Genomic DNA, 18124 nt, shown 5'->3' on the forward strand with positions numbered 1-18124 from the left:
TTTCCCCAGTGTGAAAAAGTACCTACATTTTAATGAAAACTGAATGTGATGTATTCATTTTGAAGTATTTGGGGAAGGTGAAGTTTGTGTATCAATAAGCACTAGCAGATAGTCTATAGTGGCACTATTTATACAAATAAAAGAATAATCAATACACTGGTTTTCCTTGTTAGTGAACAAAATGCAATCTAAATAAAGGTATTTCATATGTAATATTAGGAAAAATGCTCAATGCTGTAAAGTTTTCAGTGAAACAGCTACTTTTTAATTATTGAAGACATATAAATTGATATAACTCTCATACAAAAACACTTTGGAAACATATCAAGCCATGAAAATGCATACACCCTTTGACCCAGTAAAACCAGTTGCTAGGCATTTATATGAAGAAAATCAGAAACAAAAGAAGGGAAAAGCTCAGTGTACATAAATCTAACCTGGAAGCCACCTAAATGTTCAGTAAGTGGGGTGGGAGGTGAACTGTGTAACTATACAGGATAAAGGGTTTTAAGTTGAGAATTAAAAGCAAACTTTAAAACAGCATTTAATGTTTCTTTTTAAAGGCAAATTACAACATCATATTTATCTAATGATTAAAAATTTAAAGAAATGATTCATTTTGAAAAAGATGAAATGGATGAAGTAGTTGTTCAGAGTGGTAAAATCAGAGGTGAAGTCTCCCATCTTATGTTGTCACGTCTTATCAAGAAACACATATTAGGAGTTGCATAAGTCGAAGTTCAAAATAATTTGATACAGATGACTAAAAACCTGCTGAATGAAGGTGATGTGATATAGGGAAGGTTCCCTTCCTTCACTCCAAACTCACTGCCGGGCTCACAGCAGAGGCGTGGTCAGTCAGCATGTAGCTGCTTTAGGAACAGGCCATCTGGTCAGCTGAAAGCCCTGTGTGCCCATGTGTCTGTAGACAAAGTCCAAGAGAGAACCATAACGCTTCTGCCCCTAGCCAAGCACTTGTTTCCCCACATGCTGTTATCCAGAGAATAGTAAAATATAGATATACAGAAGGTGCTAGATCCTAGTACAAGACAAGAATTCAATCTAAAAATTTCTAGAAAGGTAATCAAAATATTTCTAATTTTAATTGTTATTCACAAAACTAACAACACTGAGATATTTTGTTCTTCAGAAATAACTATCAGTATCAAATGAGTTATATATGACATACACAGCTATTATGATTTAAGATGGTTCTTTATCGTTTTTACATGATTGTTTATGTTTATAAGAACTGTCAGGTTTGAACACTAGTTGAATCTGGCTTCAGTGTTTTGCTGCAGCGTTTTGGAAGCAGCCCCTTTAGAATGCTCCAGCAGCTTGATGGCCTTGTCAGAGTTTTCAATATTCCTAAGCAGGGTCTCTAGTCGTCTCTTAATTTTCTTCTGATCCTCGAGAGCACAACCAATCACGATGGACTGGAACTTTTGGTCCACCGGCCCCGCAGGCACCTCGGAGGAACACGCACTGTACAGCGACATCAGGTGACTCCGGGCATTTCCCAGGTCGTCCAGAAACTTGCTGACCACCTCATCGATGATCCGCGTGGCGTGCTTGAGGGACTCCTGCTGCTGGGGACTCCTAATTGTTTCTACTGAAACCTCCACAGTCAGGGTTCGTCCCATCAGACGGTTTGCAGTCAGATTTAATTCTTCTCGTTCTCCTAATCATAAAAAGTTTGAAATATCAATCAATATGAGACACACCTACATCTATGTCAGGAACACTAAGCCATTTGTGTGTGGTCAAATCTAGCCTGTGAGCACCTGTACATTTCTTAAAGGTATATACTGTTACCAATAAGATTAACTTAGGATGCCAGGGAAGACTGAGGGCAAGAGGAGAGAGAGGAGGGCGACAGAGGATGAGACGGCTGGATGACATCACTGACTCAGTGGACAGCAGTCAGCAAACTCAGGGAGATGGTGAAGGACAGGGAGGCCTGCCGTGCTGCAGTCCATTGGGTCACAAGGAGTCAGACACGACTGAGGGACTGAACAGCATCAACAGTGAAGAGGATCAGACTGGACGCCAGGTGACTGCTGTGCTCATCGTGTCTGCAGAGGCTGGGGCAGGTGTGCTGGTCAGAGCAGGAAATCAGATGCCCTGTGTCTGTATGTGCGCTAGAGGAGGAAATAACTTTCCTTCTGCCTCTCTGAGCTTTTGGCTGAGACCCTGTAATAAGACAGGTTAACAAGCAAAAAAAAAAAACAAACCAGAAGCTTATTACCATGTAGACCTCATGTATACATGGGAGACGCCCCCCAGGGAAACAGTAACTCCTGGAGATGGCCCAGGCCTCCAGCCTCAGGTAGAGATGGGGAGGGAGGTGAGTTTCGAGGGCCCGAGAGAGAGGACCACACAGGTGAGGTTTTCGTGGAGATTCAGTAGGTGCCTTCACCTCCAGTGCAGAGGGAGACCCCTCAGAAGTGGAGGTTTCCTTTAGAAAGTGTAAATGTACATTTCCCTTACAAAACAGTGACCTCAGGCTGTTTCCAGAGCTGCTCCCGTGCCTGCGGTTTCTCAAAAATGACCAGCCCTGATAATCCTTAGGGCAGAGGCAGGTTTTGGGCGGCACATCCCGTGTCTGTGAGCGGACGGCGCCTGGCTCTGGTGGAGGAAAAGGAGCCAAGAACCTGGGAGAAAGGCTGGTCCGAAACGAGGTGCTGACCTCATCCCGCCGGACCAACTCGGCCTGTGGTCAGAGTCTCGGCCAGCACAAGGAGGGTGCTGGGTCATCATCTCACTGCTTATTTGGAAATGAGCAATCTGCCGCTCTGCCGTAACCGCCTTCCAAGTTCACTGCTGGTTGGCCAGGACGGGGCGGCGCGGGGGCAGAGACGAGATGCTGACCCACGGAGGCCCTGTGAGGTTTGGGTCCGGGCCTGGGCACACCAGCCCCACGACCCGGGGGCGGTCAGGGGGCACACCCAGCCCCCGCGGGGCGGCCCGCCCTTTCTCCAGAAGGGGCTGCTGGGGCCCCTGACCCGGTCCTCCACCTCCCCCGTCACGCCTCACCCCAGCTGCTCCTGTCCTCGGTGAGGCCCCGCCCCCCGCGGTCCCCGCGACCCGGGCGGGCTCACCGTCGCTGATCTGCCGCATGTCCTGGCTGTTCTGGATGCTGTGGATCATCTCCAGGAGCACCTCCTTCTCCTGCTCCACGGCCGTGGCCGCCTCCCGCAGAGCCTCAACCCTGCGGGCGGGGACACCGTCAGTGCACGGAAGCCTCGTGCACCGCCTTGCGCCTCTCCCTCCAGCTCAGCTGTCAGGATGATCAGGGGCATGCTCCTAACGCTTCACTACTTTTTCTTTCTTATTCTGTACTTTTCTCCTTCTTCATCCACTTGCCCCGTGGCTCCTAGTTGCCTCCCTGCTCACAGGGCAAGCATTCTGTTCAGTGCTTTTCTACTTGTAGATAAAAATCTGTACTTGTTTACACCTCTGTTTTCAATTTATTTATATCTCACTGCTTCTTCACTCAGCAGCATATTTTACTAAGACCGGCAGGGTTCCCTTGTCGCCCAGCCCCCAGCTCCCCTCACCACCCACCCGTGACTCCTGTCCCCTCGTGGCCCTGAAGACGGGCCCACCCTAGGGTGGCACAGCTGAGACCCAGGGTGTGTCACCCTCTGGACTCCTCTCCAGAGCAGCCACATGGGGTGCCCCTGGGTCCCAGGAGCCCTGCCAGCACTCGGCGTCCCCCAGTTGAAAAGCGGTGTGTCAGTACTTAATCTGTGTTTCTTTCACTGCTAATAATTTTGGACATCTCTTTGTACCCCTGCGAGCCTGTCCACAGCCTTTGCCTATTTTGCTTTCTGGGGTTAATGTCCTCTGGGGTTATCTCCCATCCGACCCCATATAATCTGTGTCTGGGATGTCCTTCACTGAACACAGAGCCTTGTTTTGGAGTGATCAGACCTGTCTTTTTCTTGGTTTTGTCCTGCCTTCTGGCTCATGCCGTGAAGTTTTGTTTCAGGGTCTTCCCATCCCGAGATCGGGACATACGTGCCTACATCTCCTATTTCCTATTAACTTACTCTTTCACTTTTCTCATACTTATGTCTTCATCCATCCAGAATCCCCCTCTGTTTATGTAGATAAGGATTTTGTTTTCTTTTTCTCTAAATAGTGAACCCTTTTCCCCAACATCCACCCTAAATCCATCTTTTCCTCAATGACTTGCAGACTGTCTGCCTCTGAAATCGATTCCTAAGCACCACTTGCCCCAACTCCCCCCCACCAACTAGACACACAACTACACAGACACACAAACACAACCAGTGACTAAATGAGGCTGTGAATTCAGCATAGCAAGAGAAAACAGAACCCTGTGTGTCTGAAGTGCCACAAGTAAATAAGTCATCAACTTATGCAAAACAAATGTAACAGACCCAGCTCCAGTCCTCAAATCAGCCTTAGGGCACCTCCCAGGGCACGTCCGTGTTCCAGCACATGTTCCTGCCATACAAGGGGGTCCCCACCCCGCCCCAGCCACACGCAGGCCTCTTCCCCTACAGGCACCCACCTGTTATCCCCAAAATAGCACCAACACCCTGTAAAGTCATAGGGTTTCGATTCTCAGGATACCAAATATATGTTGGACTCTGCTTGTAAAAGCCAGTAGACGCACAGAGCTCGTAAGAACCTTGTGTGACAAATGTGGCTGGAAAGCAATCAGAACCGTAAGAACTCTACAGGACAGTGACCACGCATCAGGCGGCCTTCCGGCGGCACGCATGGCACGCTCACACCTTCCACACGAGCAGACTCTCGGCCTGGGCCACATGAAGGGGGTTGGGTGAGCACGAACAAGAAACGTGCTACCAAAGTGACTCCAGTGTTGGAATAGCACACGAGTCACTGGTAAAGGAGACGAAGATGAAAGCAGAGCTGGATTTTCCAGAACTCCTGAGTTTGTATTCCAACATAAGCTGATAGAGAACTGTTACTCTAAAGAAGTATAACAATAATTTATAATAGTATGTTCATGGAGTAGTTAACAAGAAAATGGCTTGAAAGACACTCCAGAAAAAAATTTAATAAATCTGTCATATAAAGATGTTTTGTCATTAAATGAAACCAAATATAGAGGAAACTGGATGGAACTTTTCTCCCAAGGTTAGAAATTGCCAGGCATTTTCCCTGTGAAAAACATTCTTTTTTCTAGACTTTTTAATATATGATTTTATGTAAACTTCATTTCACAGCAAAGATACAATTCCATTCTTCAGCACGTAGATTCCCAGGGCTTTCTGGCAGCGTGGCCCTCTCATCTGCTGCCCCTCACCTCCTGAACATTCTTTATCCCTGGCCAGGTCCACTAGGTGATCCTCTTGCAAAAGCCAGTCCTTTTGGCAGAACTGTTTCCTTAGCAACTTCCTCCTTCCTCTCCCTTGAGGCGTTCAAAACTACATCTGTCTAGTGTATGGACTATATCACAGGCTTCGTCTTTTATTTTAAGAAGCTGGACCTGGGACTTCCCTGGTGGTTCAGTGGCGGACACTCCAAGCTCCCAGTGCAGGGGGTCCAGGCTGGACTGCTGGCCAGGGAAGCAGACCCCACACGCTGCAACTGAAGGTGCTGCGTGCTGCTGTGAAGACCCCGTGCAACCAAACGAGTAGTTTCAAAAGCTGAACCTCCACTTAGTTTGCTTAAGTCACCTTGGTACTGTTTATCAGCTATTGGTCTTAAATTCAACTCACGTGTGCTGTGTTCAGTTGCTTCAGTCATGTCCGACTCTTTATGATCCTATGGACTGTAGCCCACCAGGCTCCTCTGTCCATGGGATTCTTCAGGCAAGAACACTGGAGTGGGTTCTGTGCCCCCCTTCAGGGGATCTTCCCAACCTAGGGATTGAACCCATGTCTCTTACCTCCCCTTCCGTGGCAGGTAGGTTTTTTTTTTTTACCACTAGCAACACCTGGGAAGCCCTAAATTCAAGTCGTATACACATCTTTTTGTCTCTGTCCCTTGTGTTAGTTTTAGAACAGTTAGTTACTAAATATTCAAATATTTCCCACCCACCCTTCAGTGATTTCTCCTGGAACTTTGCTCATAAGAGCGTCGTTAGCCCATTTCACTTTTTCCTTCACCTTCTTAACACATCATTTGACAATGCTTGGCAGAGGGGGCAGCTCTGTTTTTACTAGCGGATCCTGCAAGAGCTATGTGTCCAAATTGGGAAAGAACTGATCCTCACAGCAAGGCTGGCCTGGGCTGTGCTCCTGGAAAACTCTCTGCATGAGATCACAACTAAGCTTTAACTACGGAGAAACTGTTCAGAATGTTCCGTGAGGACAAAATCTGGAGTGCATGCCTCCTCGGATGCTCTCGGCAGCCCGGAGACCAGGGGACGAGGTGCCAGGAGACAGATCAGCCGGCAGCAGGTGTGCCGGGCCAGGTGCGGGCCCGCTGCTCACACCAGCTCCGCTGCCGCGTCCTAGCTGAGTGACCTCGAGTGGTTGCTGACATGCTCTTTGCCTCAGTTTCCTCATTTATGACAGGGATCATGAAATGGTGGGTGTGGCTGAATGAAGTCAAGGTGGTAAAGAGTTTAACTCACCAACTAACAGCACAGACTAAATTATGAGTTAATAGAGATGCAGAACCGTGAATATGGAGGGCTGACTCCTACACCATTTTCTAGAAAAAACATGAGCATACATGGTTTCTGGTACAGGGGCCCTGGAACCCATCCCTGCAGTCACTGAGGGACCACCGCATGCAGCACGTGCCCAGAACCGGGGCTGTGAACACCGGCTTCTGGGTGTTTTTATGCACTCAGCATTACGAACTCAGGGCTGAAGGTAACAAGGCTCCCTAATCATCACCCAAACAGTAAGAACACTCACTACTGAGATACTGGTGTTAAAACGGGCGAGGCTTTAGGGTCAGGAGCTAGTCCTGAGCGGGACGGCCTCAGGCGGCTGCTCTGTCCCTCTGCACCTTTACTGCTGCTGAGCGAGATAATGGATGTCCTCCTCCTCCTGCCTTGGAGGGTTTTGGAAGGCTCACAGGATACACCTATGAGAAACGACCTTTTAATTACAGGCTCTGACCAGTATTAACTGGGTGCTGTCTTCTGGCTGCGGGGGTCGGGTCAGCCCAGCAGGAAACTCAGCTAAAGGACCGCGGCCCCTGCTCCCTCCCTTATTCCTTGGCTGACGGCGCCCAGGAGGCCCGCTCTGCGGACACTTGTGAATAGCTGGCTCCCCTTTCCATCCGTCCCCTGGGCTGCTCTCCATGCCCCAAGCATCTTCACCAGCCAGAGCTTCAGGGCCACTTACACCCTGCAGAGATGGCATTCAACAGCCCCTAATCTAAACCCGGATCTAAGTGGAATTTTTACCATTTTCAGTAAAATCATATTCTATTCCTACACTTTGAAATATGTCATAGTAACTCAAAAAATTCAGGCATAAAGCATTAAGCTCTACAGCCACTCCTCCTGAGCTCTTTTAACTTCTCAAGCCACAATTTCCTGCCTGGAGAATGAGGGTGACATAATTTCCACAAAGGCACGGGACCTGTAGAGTCAGGCTGGTTAACTAAATACTTGTTGGAGGGTATCATTTATGAATTATGATCACTGCTAAAATAGTAACAATTGTGAGCAAAGTGCTTGGAGCCACTGACAAATGGAAAAATCAGAGGCCATTTGCACTGGTCATGAAAACTCGTATAGAAAGACATCACCTTTTTAGGAGGAAGCAAAAAAGGAGGTCTAGTTTCATGCTAACGCATTAGAAACAACTGGAGTTTCTTCAGCGATTTGTCAGATGCCATCAAACATTTGAAAGCACTTTAAACACCATGGTCACCAGTTCACATGGCAGGTCATGAAGCATTGAGCATAATTCTATTTTCAATTTCATGTGGAGAAAGTTTCTGCCGACACTAGTACAATGGAGGGACAGTAAACACAGACCTCTAGGTACAGTCTATAATTTTCAGTCTGCCTAGTACACTGCTTTATTAGCCACCCTTAACATGAAATTAAATGGCAGTATTAGTTAAGGCAACACATGAATGTCTCGTCGTCTTTTCAGACTTGACCTTCTGGGCCTGATTCTAGTTTCTAACAGCGCACTGCTCTCTTCCATGACCCATGTGCCTTCATAAACTTTTCTGTTTTTACTTAACCTTCCAGAACACTTCCTTAACTTTCTGTCAGCATCGCTTTTTTTTTAAAAGGAAGAAACAAAGCTCATCAGTCTAAAACTAGAAAGTCCTTAAAATAAACAACTGAACACATATTTATCAGTCTCAGCTCAACGGTTAATTCAGCAAGTGATTAACTACTTGTACACGGTAATCAGAATTCATTTCACATTAAGGAAGCCCTAGAACATAGTATTTCAAACAAGAAACTTCCTTTTAAAGATGAGCACCTGTCCTATATGAGGCACCAATTCAAGTCTTAGAACAATAACTCAGCTTCAAGAAAGGAACTGTGTCCTGCCTGAGCCTGGAAGAAAACATGCTTTCTTTTCAACTAGGGGAGAGCCCCCTTGAAATGGCTGAGAACATGCCCTCAAAGTTCTTGAGACCAGAGACACTGAGTCACTTGTTACACTGCTACATAAAATCGTCCACAGGAACTGCTCTCCCTGTTCCACCTGCCTTCGGCTGGAGAAGGACCCTTGTCACTTTCCGAGAAATCATGGTGGTGGTGAGCGTCTCATTTTCTGAGAAGACACTGTTTCTTTCTGTTAATAATATAACAAAAAGAACTATACAATAAATGACAAAGGTCAACACAAATATTAATAAATGATAATAAGTGCCTCATTTGGTTATTAATGCACTTTACTGGCACAGACCCCTCATCCTGTTTTGAGATAAAGACACATATGCAGCCCTTCTTAAAATTTTGTCTTACAATATATTCCTTTGCTCACTCAGAGTCTGGTAACTATGGGAAAAATTCCCTGTGGTTTTAGGGAGTTTTGGACGCCTTGGTAAGATTTGCCTGTAATTACACCTGCACACAATTTACACTAACTTCAGTGACAATAAACAGTTATGGGAAGTACACAGAAGTCTTCATTCACTGTTAGAGGAAAACTTATTTCCCAAATTTCTTACAATTTATTTAGGAATCCCATACAAGCCGGTAACTACATTTGTCACTAAGGAGTGTCCCCGCACAGGTTTCTATAGGAATTGACAGCACAGCCTGGAAAGAATTTAGGGGAAGAGCCGGGTTGAGGCGCTCTGTGCTCTGGGAAAACTGGCAAAACGGGCTCTCGGGTTTTCAGGAAAATCTAAGGAACTCAGATTCCTGCATCTTCCCAAATTCAGAAAAGCACTAAAAGCCTTAAGGGAGACAGCAGCTCCTTCTGACCGGTGCTAACCTCTGCGCGCCTGACCCCGGGCCCTGCTCCAAAGTCACATCCTCGCTGACCTCGGCCCGACCCTCGCCGCCAGGGCCTCCCTCTGCGCGCTGACCGCCGTGGACGCGCCGCCCACAGGGGCACCCCGCCCGGGAGGGGCTCTGCGGCTCGGGCTCTGGCGGCCGGCCGGCTCTCCGAAGGTGGGACGGCGCCCGGGGAGGCCGAGCGCGGCTGCGGGGACACCTGTCCGCTGCTCTCGGGCCTGAGGCCAGACGGATTTTTCTGTTTCACGAGGAGCTCGGTCGCCCAGCACGGAAACCACTAAGCGGCCCCGGTCCTGAAACCGCACGCGGCGGGGAGTGGGACGGAAACACCTGGCCCTCGCGGAAGGTTCTGGAAGCTCCGCGGCGGCGCAGCCGTCGGCTCGAGTCACGTCCCCCCGACCTCCTCTGCTCGGGGCCGCCGGAGGGCGGGGGGCCGCCGCGCCGACCCAGCGCCGCGCTGCCCTCCGCGGGGCCGAGGCTGCCCCGCCGCTCCGCCCGCGACCCCGGGCCGTCCCCGCGCGCCCGCCGCCCCGCGCACCTGAGCTCCAGCTGGTCCAGGCTCTCGAGCAGGCGGCTGGAGCGGTCGGCCATGGACGAGGAGCGGCAGAAGCGGCCCTCGTTGGCCTTGGCGCTGATCCTCGCCTGAGCCATCTGCGCCGGGCGGGCGGCCCGAGATCACCGCTGTCCCCACGCGCCAGCCGTCTCCTCGGACGCGCCGCCCGCAAACCGGGAGTCGCAGGCCGGGGCACCGGGGTGAGGGCGGGAGGGCTTGGCGGCCGCGTTCCGACCGCGCGTGCTGCCTCGGGGGCGGCGCAGCGGGGCGGCTCCGCGTGGCGCCAGGCCCGGCCCCCGCCCCGAGCACGCCCCGGGGCGGGGCCCGCGCCGACCACGCCCTCTCCCCGACCCGCCCCCAATCATGCCCGGGGCGGGGCCCGCGCCAACCACGCCCTCGCCCCGCCCCACCCCCGCGGAGGCCCCGCCCCGCACCCAAACACGGCCGGGGCGCGGGCTCGTGTCAGCCATGCCCCAACCCAGCCTGGCCCGCGGGGCCCCGCCCCCAATCACGCCCCGGGGCGGGCCCGCGCCAGCCCCGCCCCGGGGCCTCCCGCCGCTAGGAACGGGTCCTTTGCGCATCGGCGGTTCCCGGGCACCTTCCTGAAGTGAGAACAGGAGTCTGGACGCCAAAAGCCGACAGAGCAGAAGACAAAAAGCCGCCCTGTCCAGCAGCGTGTAGGGGGAAAGGTGAACCTCACCGTTTTCACACCCACCCTCATGAAAGCATTTGTAATGACTTCACTGTTTAAAAGTTATTGGTTGGAATTCGAGTGAAATGATTGCTATTTAAGGCCGTTTCAAGCCCCATTTGTATAAACCTCCTGTTACGAGCAGACCATGGAGGCCGCTCGGCCACCGTGAAGGTCAGGGAGTAGAGTGGTGGCGGGGCCGGAGCACACTTGGCCTTTGCTCACGTTTCCTCGTGGCTCTCTGCCCCGCAGTAGACGAGGGGATGCACAGGGCACCCGGAAGGGGATAATAACAGTTCAAGGTTGGAGCCCAGTCTTTAATCTGAGATCAAAGTCGAGGTACTTTAACAGAGATGAGGCCCCTAAAGCTAGATCCCAGTTCCTCTGAACTCTAAATACTAATTCACAAATGCTGTAGGGCATCATCTGGCCTCATTAGACGTTTTATCGTATCATGACAAACCTGGAATTCTTAGACATTTTGTGAATGTGCAGGACTCTCTCACACCTCAGACTCAGTGGACTCCAGCTCCAGAGAATACCCAGGCCCGTCTTCACTCCCCACTGGGCCAGCATCCCAGCCCTGCCCTCCCTTCTGGTCTCGTGCTGTTTGCACCACTGTCTGTGCTCGGCTCAGCAGCTACAGTGATCCAGAATAAGGTACAGCACATCACTCCTCAGAAACCTTCAGCGGCTCCTCACTTGTGAAATGAGTAAAAACCAAGGCCTTCAGAAGAGTCCTCAAAGGACTCTTGTCTCCTGCTGCCTGCTCTAGCCTTCTTACTTTGCATGTCTGGATAAGCTCACTCCCTGCCTTCGGGCCTTTGCTCAAGTTCACTAAGGACCCTGACCCTCTGGTACCAACAGTAAGCGCCCGACCCCCCACCCCGCGTCCTTCTCAGCTCATTCGGGCGGCTGTTTTCCTTCCTAGTCTAAGCACCGCACCCAAGTGTGCCCCACTGCGGAGGTGAGGGCTTCCTTTTGCTCACTGATGTATTTCAAGTGCTTAGAATAGTCGCTGACAAATGTAAGTACTCAATAAATACTTTGTGAGTGAAAGAATAAATGGTGGAAAAAATTGATGGTGAAAAAAATTGATGGAGAAAAAGAAAGCTCTTTAGTTGAGGCCTATGCTATTGACTCTCTGGTTACCCTGCCCAAGGGAGTCCAGGAGAGTCCTTGCACCTTGTTCTTTGGAGAGGTCTGAGTGGCCAAACGGTCAGGAGGACAAGGAGCTGGAAGAAAGGGTTGGGCTGGTAAGATACCAAGCATCCAAAAACAAACTCTTTAAGGGAGGAATTTTTATTTAAGACAGTCAATGATACCACCAACCAGATGCTATCAGTACATTACCTATATATCCTTTTTAAAATAAACATTGTCATTCATCAGTTCCTTGACAAAAGCAGTTATTCAGGTATAAAAAGGCATCACAATAAAAACTTTTTAAAAGAAAAAAAAAAAACCTATCACAGTAAAATGAAAGACGACTAAAAGCAAACAAGCATCATTGTCAGAAACATTTACTCTTGATAATATTCCCCGTTACTTTGTGTAACATCCACTCTCCTCCATGAGTCTAAATTAAGTTCAAATTATGAAGTAATTTAAAAATTATTTTTAATTTTGTAGTAAGCAGAAATACAATGTGACAATGATTAAAACATTAAGCAACCCAATGACCTTATTTTAAGGACCATGAGGACTCCCCTTCCCCACTGTGTCACTCTGGACCATACACACCCGAGTGTCCCAGCAACACAGCGCCCCCGCCCGGCGGGCACCTCCAGCACAGCCGTCACCTTCTGGACACCCGTTCAGCTCCCACTGCTGAGCAGGCTCCCCAGATGTCTTTAAGGTCCAGCTCTGTAACCACTTCCCAAAGCCTTGAACTACTCTAACAAATTAACAGTAGAGTGTGCTCACTTTGGAAAAATGACTAGGACATTCTCAAGCTATGGCGTCTACTTAATTTCCAATGTGTACTGAAAAACATACTATTTAACACTAAATTATCTAGTTACAGAGAAAGACCAAAGTTTTAGCTATGATTTTTTTTGTCTTAAAGAAAAATTTACATTTATAGAAAATTTTAAGTTTGGTAAGTAATTACTACTCAAAATTTTTAGGGATGACATTTCTAGTCAAATAACATGAAGTATATTCACAAAAGTTGTATGACAGGCCCCTCCTTAGTCTTCTAATTATAACATTTTTTATTATTCATCATGAGGCTTCAACATTTAAAAATTAAATATGTAATACCAACTGTAGGAAATTGACATTTTAATGAATAACTAAAATGAAGATACTTCCATATGAAATAAAACTTTTAAAGGGTTAAGGAAGATTACTCCTGAATAGACTTTCAACATTATTTTCTAAAGAATACTATGTTTACACAAATATATATATATATATATATATATATAAAAGGACTAATATTAAAAGTATGCCTAATTCTATGCAAATACTTTTACATCATTCCCTTTAAACAGTAAATATAAGTCATATGAAAGTTGAAGTAGGTAAAAATAATGGAAAAAGTTTCTTTTTACTACTTTCAAAGAAATTAGGTTGGTTTTCTTTTTCATTTCAGCAATGTACAGCTCTAATTAAAGCAGGACTGATGCTAAAGCTGAAACTCCAATACTTTGGCCACCTCATGCAACTAGTTGACTCACTGGAAAAGAGTCTGATGCTAGCAGGGATTGGGGGTGGGAGGAGATGGGGACGACAGAATGAGATGGCTGGATGGCATCACCGACTCGATGGACATGAGTTTGAGAGAACTCCGGGAGTTGGTGATGGACAGGGAGGCCTGGCGTGCTGTGATTCATGGGGTCGCAAAGAGTCGGACACGACTGAGCGACTGAACTGAACTGATACATCTGAGTGAAAGCCACAAAGAACACTGCTGATAAAATTTTTCATCTGTTTTCACAATCAGTTTCCATTACTCTCTTCCAATAATCATAAAAAGACCTCAAAGATAATATATATTAGTGCCACATGAGAAGTAAAATATACAGAAAAAATGAGCTATGACAGCTTTATTTATATTCATTTTCACTCTTAAAAAAATAAACTAGAATCATCTGTACAGGACAAACAAAATTAAAGAATCAATTCTATTTGGGAAACATATAAACAATAGTCAAGGGCTTCTTTATTCTTTTTTAAAAATCCTTTTAATCTAAGTATATGAACTCAAGGTTACCTGGGAAACATGATACCTATATTAGAATATATGATTTGTATTTGCATTAACATATATTCTGTTCCTCTATACATTTTTGCAAATGGCACAAAAACACAAAGCAATATCAGAGTTTGAACATACAAAAGCAAAAACAGTGTGTTTTCAATACATTTGTACTAGTAGATTTCTGGTCTCCTTTAGAAAACAAACTCAAGAATTCATCATCCTGAGTCTCTTCAAGGACACTTGGATGTTGTGTGGTAATACCTTTAGTTACATTTCCTCAAGACTTCTTCTAATAGCTTCTTCTAATTCCACATCTGCATTAAAAAAGAGAATTTTAACATTTAGGGCAGAAAACTGATAAAAATGTACTTAATGTAAGTCTCATCAACGACATCTGTATTTTCAGGAAGGAAAGGAAATACAACTTGGAGAAACTGAAGATAACTTGGCAGTTTCTTCATCATAAAATTTGACTGTTTTGAAATATGAGAATCTGGATATGATCTTAAACTGAATTATAATATATCTGAGCTTAACATGCTAAGAAATGTATAAGTTATTTCCATTTAGGGACACAGAAAGACAACAAACTTCCAGAGTGACTAACAGGTAATCACCAGACTCAACAGGGGAAAAAAGAGTATCTATTTCCAAAAAGATTTGAGGTAATACATATAAAACTTATCAGTGGAAAAAGAAAGGCAAAATCATGAAATGGTAAAACCTCAAAAGCTATTAAAATTTAGTTTTAACTTTTTAGTATCTTAGGACAAAGAGTCAAATTCAAGGCTATATAATATCCTCTGAGAAGCATTTATTATATATACATATGCACTCACTGAACAAATTTATTGAATGCCCACTGTATACCAGGCACAACATACAACAGTGAACAAGACAGACATTCTTGGGTTCACTGGTCTTTTTCTCCAATTCCTGAGAATGATGCTAAAAAACTCTTAGGTGTCAGTTTCTTGGCCTTCACTAGCTTCTCACACCAGATTTATCTAATCCAGTCCACAGTCTCCTGGAGTCTACTGGGTTCACAAGCACAATAATTCCTCTAAAATGCAGCCACCTCTTCCTATGAGCTGGGGCGCTAATGTTACATCATGAGGAATTTAAAACACTACAAGCTACTCTACATTGTGTTAAAGCTAGATTCTAGGTCAATGCATTGCCCTAAGATGAATTCAAAGGGATAAAGAAATATACAGAAAAGCCAAGATGCTCTTAGCAAACAAAGAAGAAAAAGGTGACAAGATTTTTTTTAATGAAAACTTATTACAAAGTTATAGTAATTAAGAATGTGGTACCAGTGCCTGGTGACTCAGCAGTAAAGAATCCGACTGCCAATGCAGGAGATGTGGGTTCGATCCCTGGGTTGGGAAGATCCCCTGGAGAAGGAAATGGCAACCCGCTCCAGTATTCTTGCCTGGGAAATCTCAGTCCATTGGGTCGGATAGCAAAGAGTCGGGCATGACTTAGTGACTAAACTACAACAAACCAGTCCAAGAACTGGGAAGAGACCAAAGAGGCAGCACAGACAGCCCTATGGAAACCTGACCAATGACAGAGGTGGCCTTGCAGAACGGTGGGCAAGGTGGGGTTTCAAACACACGATGGAGGGACCACTGGTAGGCCATATGGAAAAAAAAACAAATTCACCCCTACCTTATGGAATATACAACAATACAGTTCAAATTTACTGTATAAGAGCAAAGGTGAAACAACAAAATGAGAAAGCTGAGAACATGGGAATATGTTCCAGACCTTAGTGTAGGAAAGACTAAACAGGATTCAGAAAACATTATGAAAGAGAATGGTACTTCGGAATGCATTAAAGTTACTTCAATCCATCAAAAGTGAGAGTGTAAAAAGACAAGACATAAAGAGAAAATATTTGCAATACACAGATCTTATACCTAGAAAGATTTTCAACCCAGAAAAATCAGTAAAAAGATAGTCAAAACTGTCAAGAAATCTGCAAAGGCACTGGCAAAAGATGTCAAAAGTTCAAATAAACATTACTCATCAGAAAAATGTAAATCCAAACCACAAAAAAATGCCTATCACTAGGTAAAATTTAAAAGACCAATAATTCAATGATCAGTGAAAATGTAGATCAATAGGAGCTCACATTCACTACTGGAATGAAAAAAAAAAAAAGGAACAACCACTTTTGTAAAAAACCTTGCCATAATCTACTAGAGCTGAATGTCAGCAAGATCCACCTCAGTATATATTCCTGGAAATGTGGGAATTATTTGCAACAGCCAAGCAAATGTCTATAAGTGACACATGAATTGTAAAATTATCATACAGTTACTAGAAATGAACAAACCAAAGCTACATGCTAACAATCAGATGAATCTTGTAAAATAATGTTAACTAAAGGCGTTCAGACCCAAAACATCAGTAAGACAGACCATGACTGTGCTGTTCAATACGATGCACACTGACTCTATGTGGCTATTTGTGTTTTAATTAACTGAAATTAAGTAAAGGGGATGCTTCTAGGGAACTGATCATTGTGGGCTGAATTGTGCCCCCCTCAAGATATGTTCTTACCCTCGTACGTGTGAATGTGACCTAATTTGGAAGTAGGGTCTTTGTGGGTATGACCAAGTTAGAATGAAGTCACTAGGGTGAGCCCTAATTCAATATGACTGATGTCGTTATTGGAAGAAAACGCCACGTAAAGATGGACACACAGGCAGAAGATGGTCCCATGATGATGGACGCAGAGATAGATACATCTACAAGCCAAGGAACGCCTACTGTTGGGTAAGCGAGTTAGAGAAGGCGAGGTTCAGAAAAAGATGGAGCGCGGAACTTTACAGGAACAGATCACCTTTAATGAGGCGAGAAGGGGCAGCGGTCAGATCAGTGAGGTGCTGCACTAACCCAAGAAAAGAGTAAGTATATATAGGCATACATGTGGAAATCTACTATCTTAAGGGGGCCTGTTCTTCTCCAAGGTTGTTCGGAGTAGCTATCTCTTAAATGGCTGGGGCAAGGAATTTTGGAGATCGGCCAGAGGCTGGACCGGCTGGGAGCTGGGTGTAATGAACCTAATGTCCTTTTTTCTTCTTTGGGTGAGAGAGTTCTTTGCTTTGCACAGAATGGTGGGGAGGACCTGGAGGGGAATTTTAACTCCAGGCTACCTCGAGCCATGCAACTTTCCTTCACCTACAGTTGACATTAACAACCAGAATCTGGGAGCAGGACCAAGGCCCTACCAACAGCGTGGACTTGACAACTGCGAGACAATTTCTATTGTTTTAAGCCACCTAGTTTGTAGTACTAAGGTGAGCAGCCCCAGGAAATCAATCCGCTGGCAATACTCTTTTTTAATCTGAAAGATGGTCACCTGTTTTGTGAAATGTTTTGTACAATTTCTGTGTGTATTATATACACATACACACACACAGAGAACCAAAAATCTGGATCAGAGCTGAAGTGTTCCTGAGTCCTTTTATTGTTTCATGGAGGCAGACAACATGTACATACACTTTAGTCTTTAAGTTACATATAAACATGTGATAAAATGCCAAGGTAACCACAGAAAGAACAGAAACAAATACACAGCATATACACCAACCTGAAAAAAACAAAGAGAGGAATCTAAGAATGAAACAGCAGAAGTAAATACACAAACATTAATATCGACAGTGAACTTACAGGAATTAAACGTGCCAGTTAAAATGGATAAAAACGAAAGCAACTAAATGGTTCCACTTCCAATAACAGTAGAGTAGCTTATTTTGGATTAATTCTCCCCTAGATAACAATTATAAACTATTTTAAGGGACTAAAGAACAACAAAAATCAGGCAGAAACAGGACAGAAGTTAATTATTGAAATAAATGAATTACACAGGGCTAAATATGCAGCTTTATGCTTTGTTTCTCATTTGCCTTAGGGCATGCCTACATCCCTGTGAAACAAGATGCAAACTGAGGAGTCAGAGACAGATGACAGAGAGGGTGCAAAGGGGAGCTGGCGGCAGGAGGGTAGAAATGGCAGAAAGAGATCCCAGCAGAAACGAGAAAGTAATAGAAGAGAATCCTCCGAATCTACAAATTCTTAGTTGACTTCTGAACTCTGCATACACGAGAGAGGAGCCAAGATTCTCGGTGAGAAACAGCAGTTGGAAAGCTAAAAGAAGCAAGTGACTGCTGCCTGCTGTGGCGGAGAGAGAGTTTGGTGTCCGAGTCCGGCAAGTTAACTACCTACAAGAAAAAATAAATTCCTCAGAGAAAGTTAACAGAA

The 18124-nt window shown here is 45.8% G+C and overlaps 2 protein-coding genes across 9 annotated transcripts in view; both read right to left on the reverse strand.

The window, feature by feature from the left end:
* Positions 1-126: 126 nt before the first annotated feature.
* Positions 127-10234, reverse strand: BAG2 (BAG cochaperone 2). The gene is made up of 3 exons (XM_055406118.2): positions 9936-10234; positions 3102-3211; positions 127-1681 (listed from the first exon to the last, which is right to left on the reverse strand). The coding sequence occupies exons 1-3, from the start codon at positions 10046-10048 to the stop codon at positions 1269-1271; spliced, it is 636 nt and encodes a 211-aa protein (XP_055262093.2). The 5' UTR covers positions 10049-10234; the 3' UTR covers positions 127-1268.
* A 3445-nt stretch (positions 10235-13679) lies between these two features.
* The window catches only part of ZNF451 (zinc finger protein 451), a 94003-nt gene continuing 89558 nt past the window's right edge, over positions 13680-18124 (reverse strand). For all 8 annotated transcript variants that reach the window (XR_008683229.2, XM_055405877.2, XM_055405876.2 and 5 more), the window contains one exon: positions 13680-14163. Coding sequence is in view for 5 of the 8 variants with exons in the window: in XM_055405877.2 (XP_055261852.2) it covers positions 14117-14163 (47 nt within the window). In the remaining 3 variants the exon portion in view is untranslated. The remainder of the gene's footprint in view (positions 14164-18124) is intronic.

This window comes from Moschus berezovskii, chromosome 23, assembly GCF_049115385.1.
Source record: "Moschus berezovskii isolate FMDL1 chromosome 23, NW_MosBer_1.0, whole genome shotgun sequence".
NCBI classification, from domain to species: Eukaryota; Metazoa; Chordata; class Mammalia; order Artiodactyla; family Moschidae; genus Moschus; species Moschus berezovskii.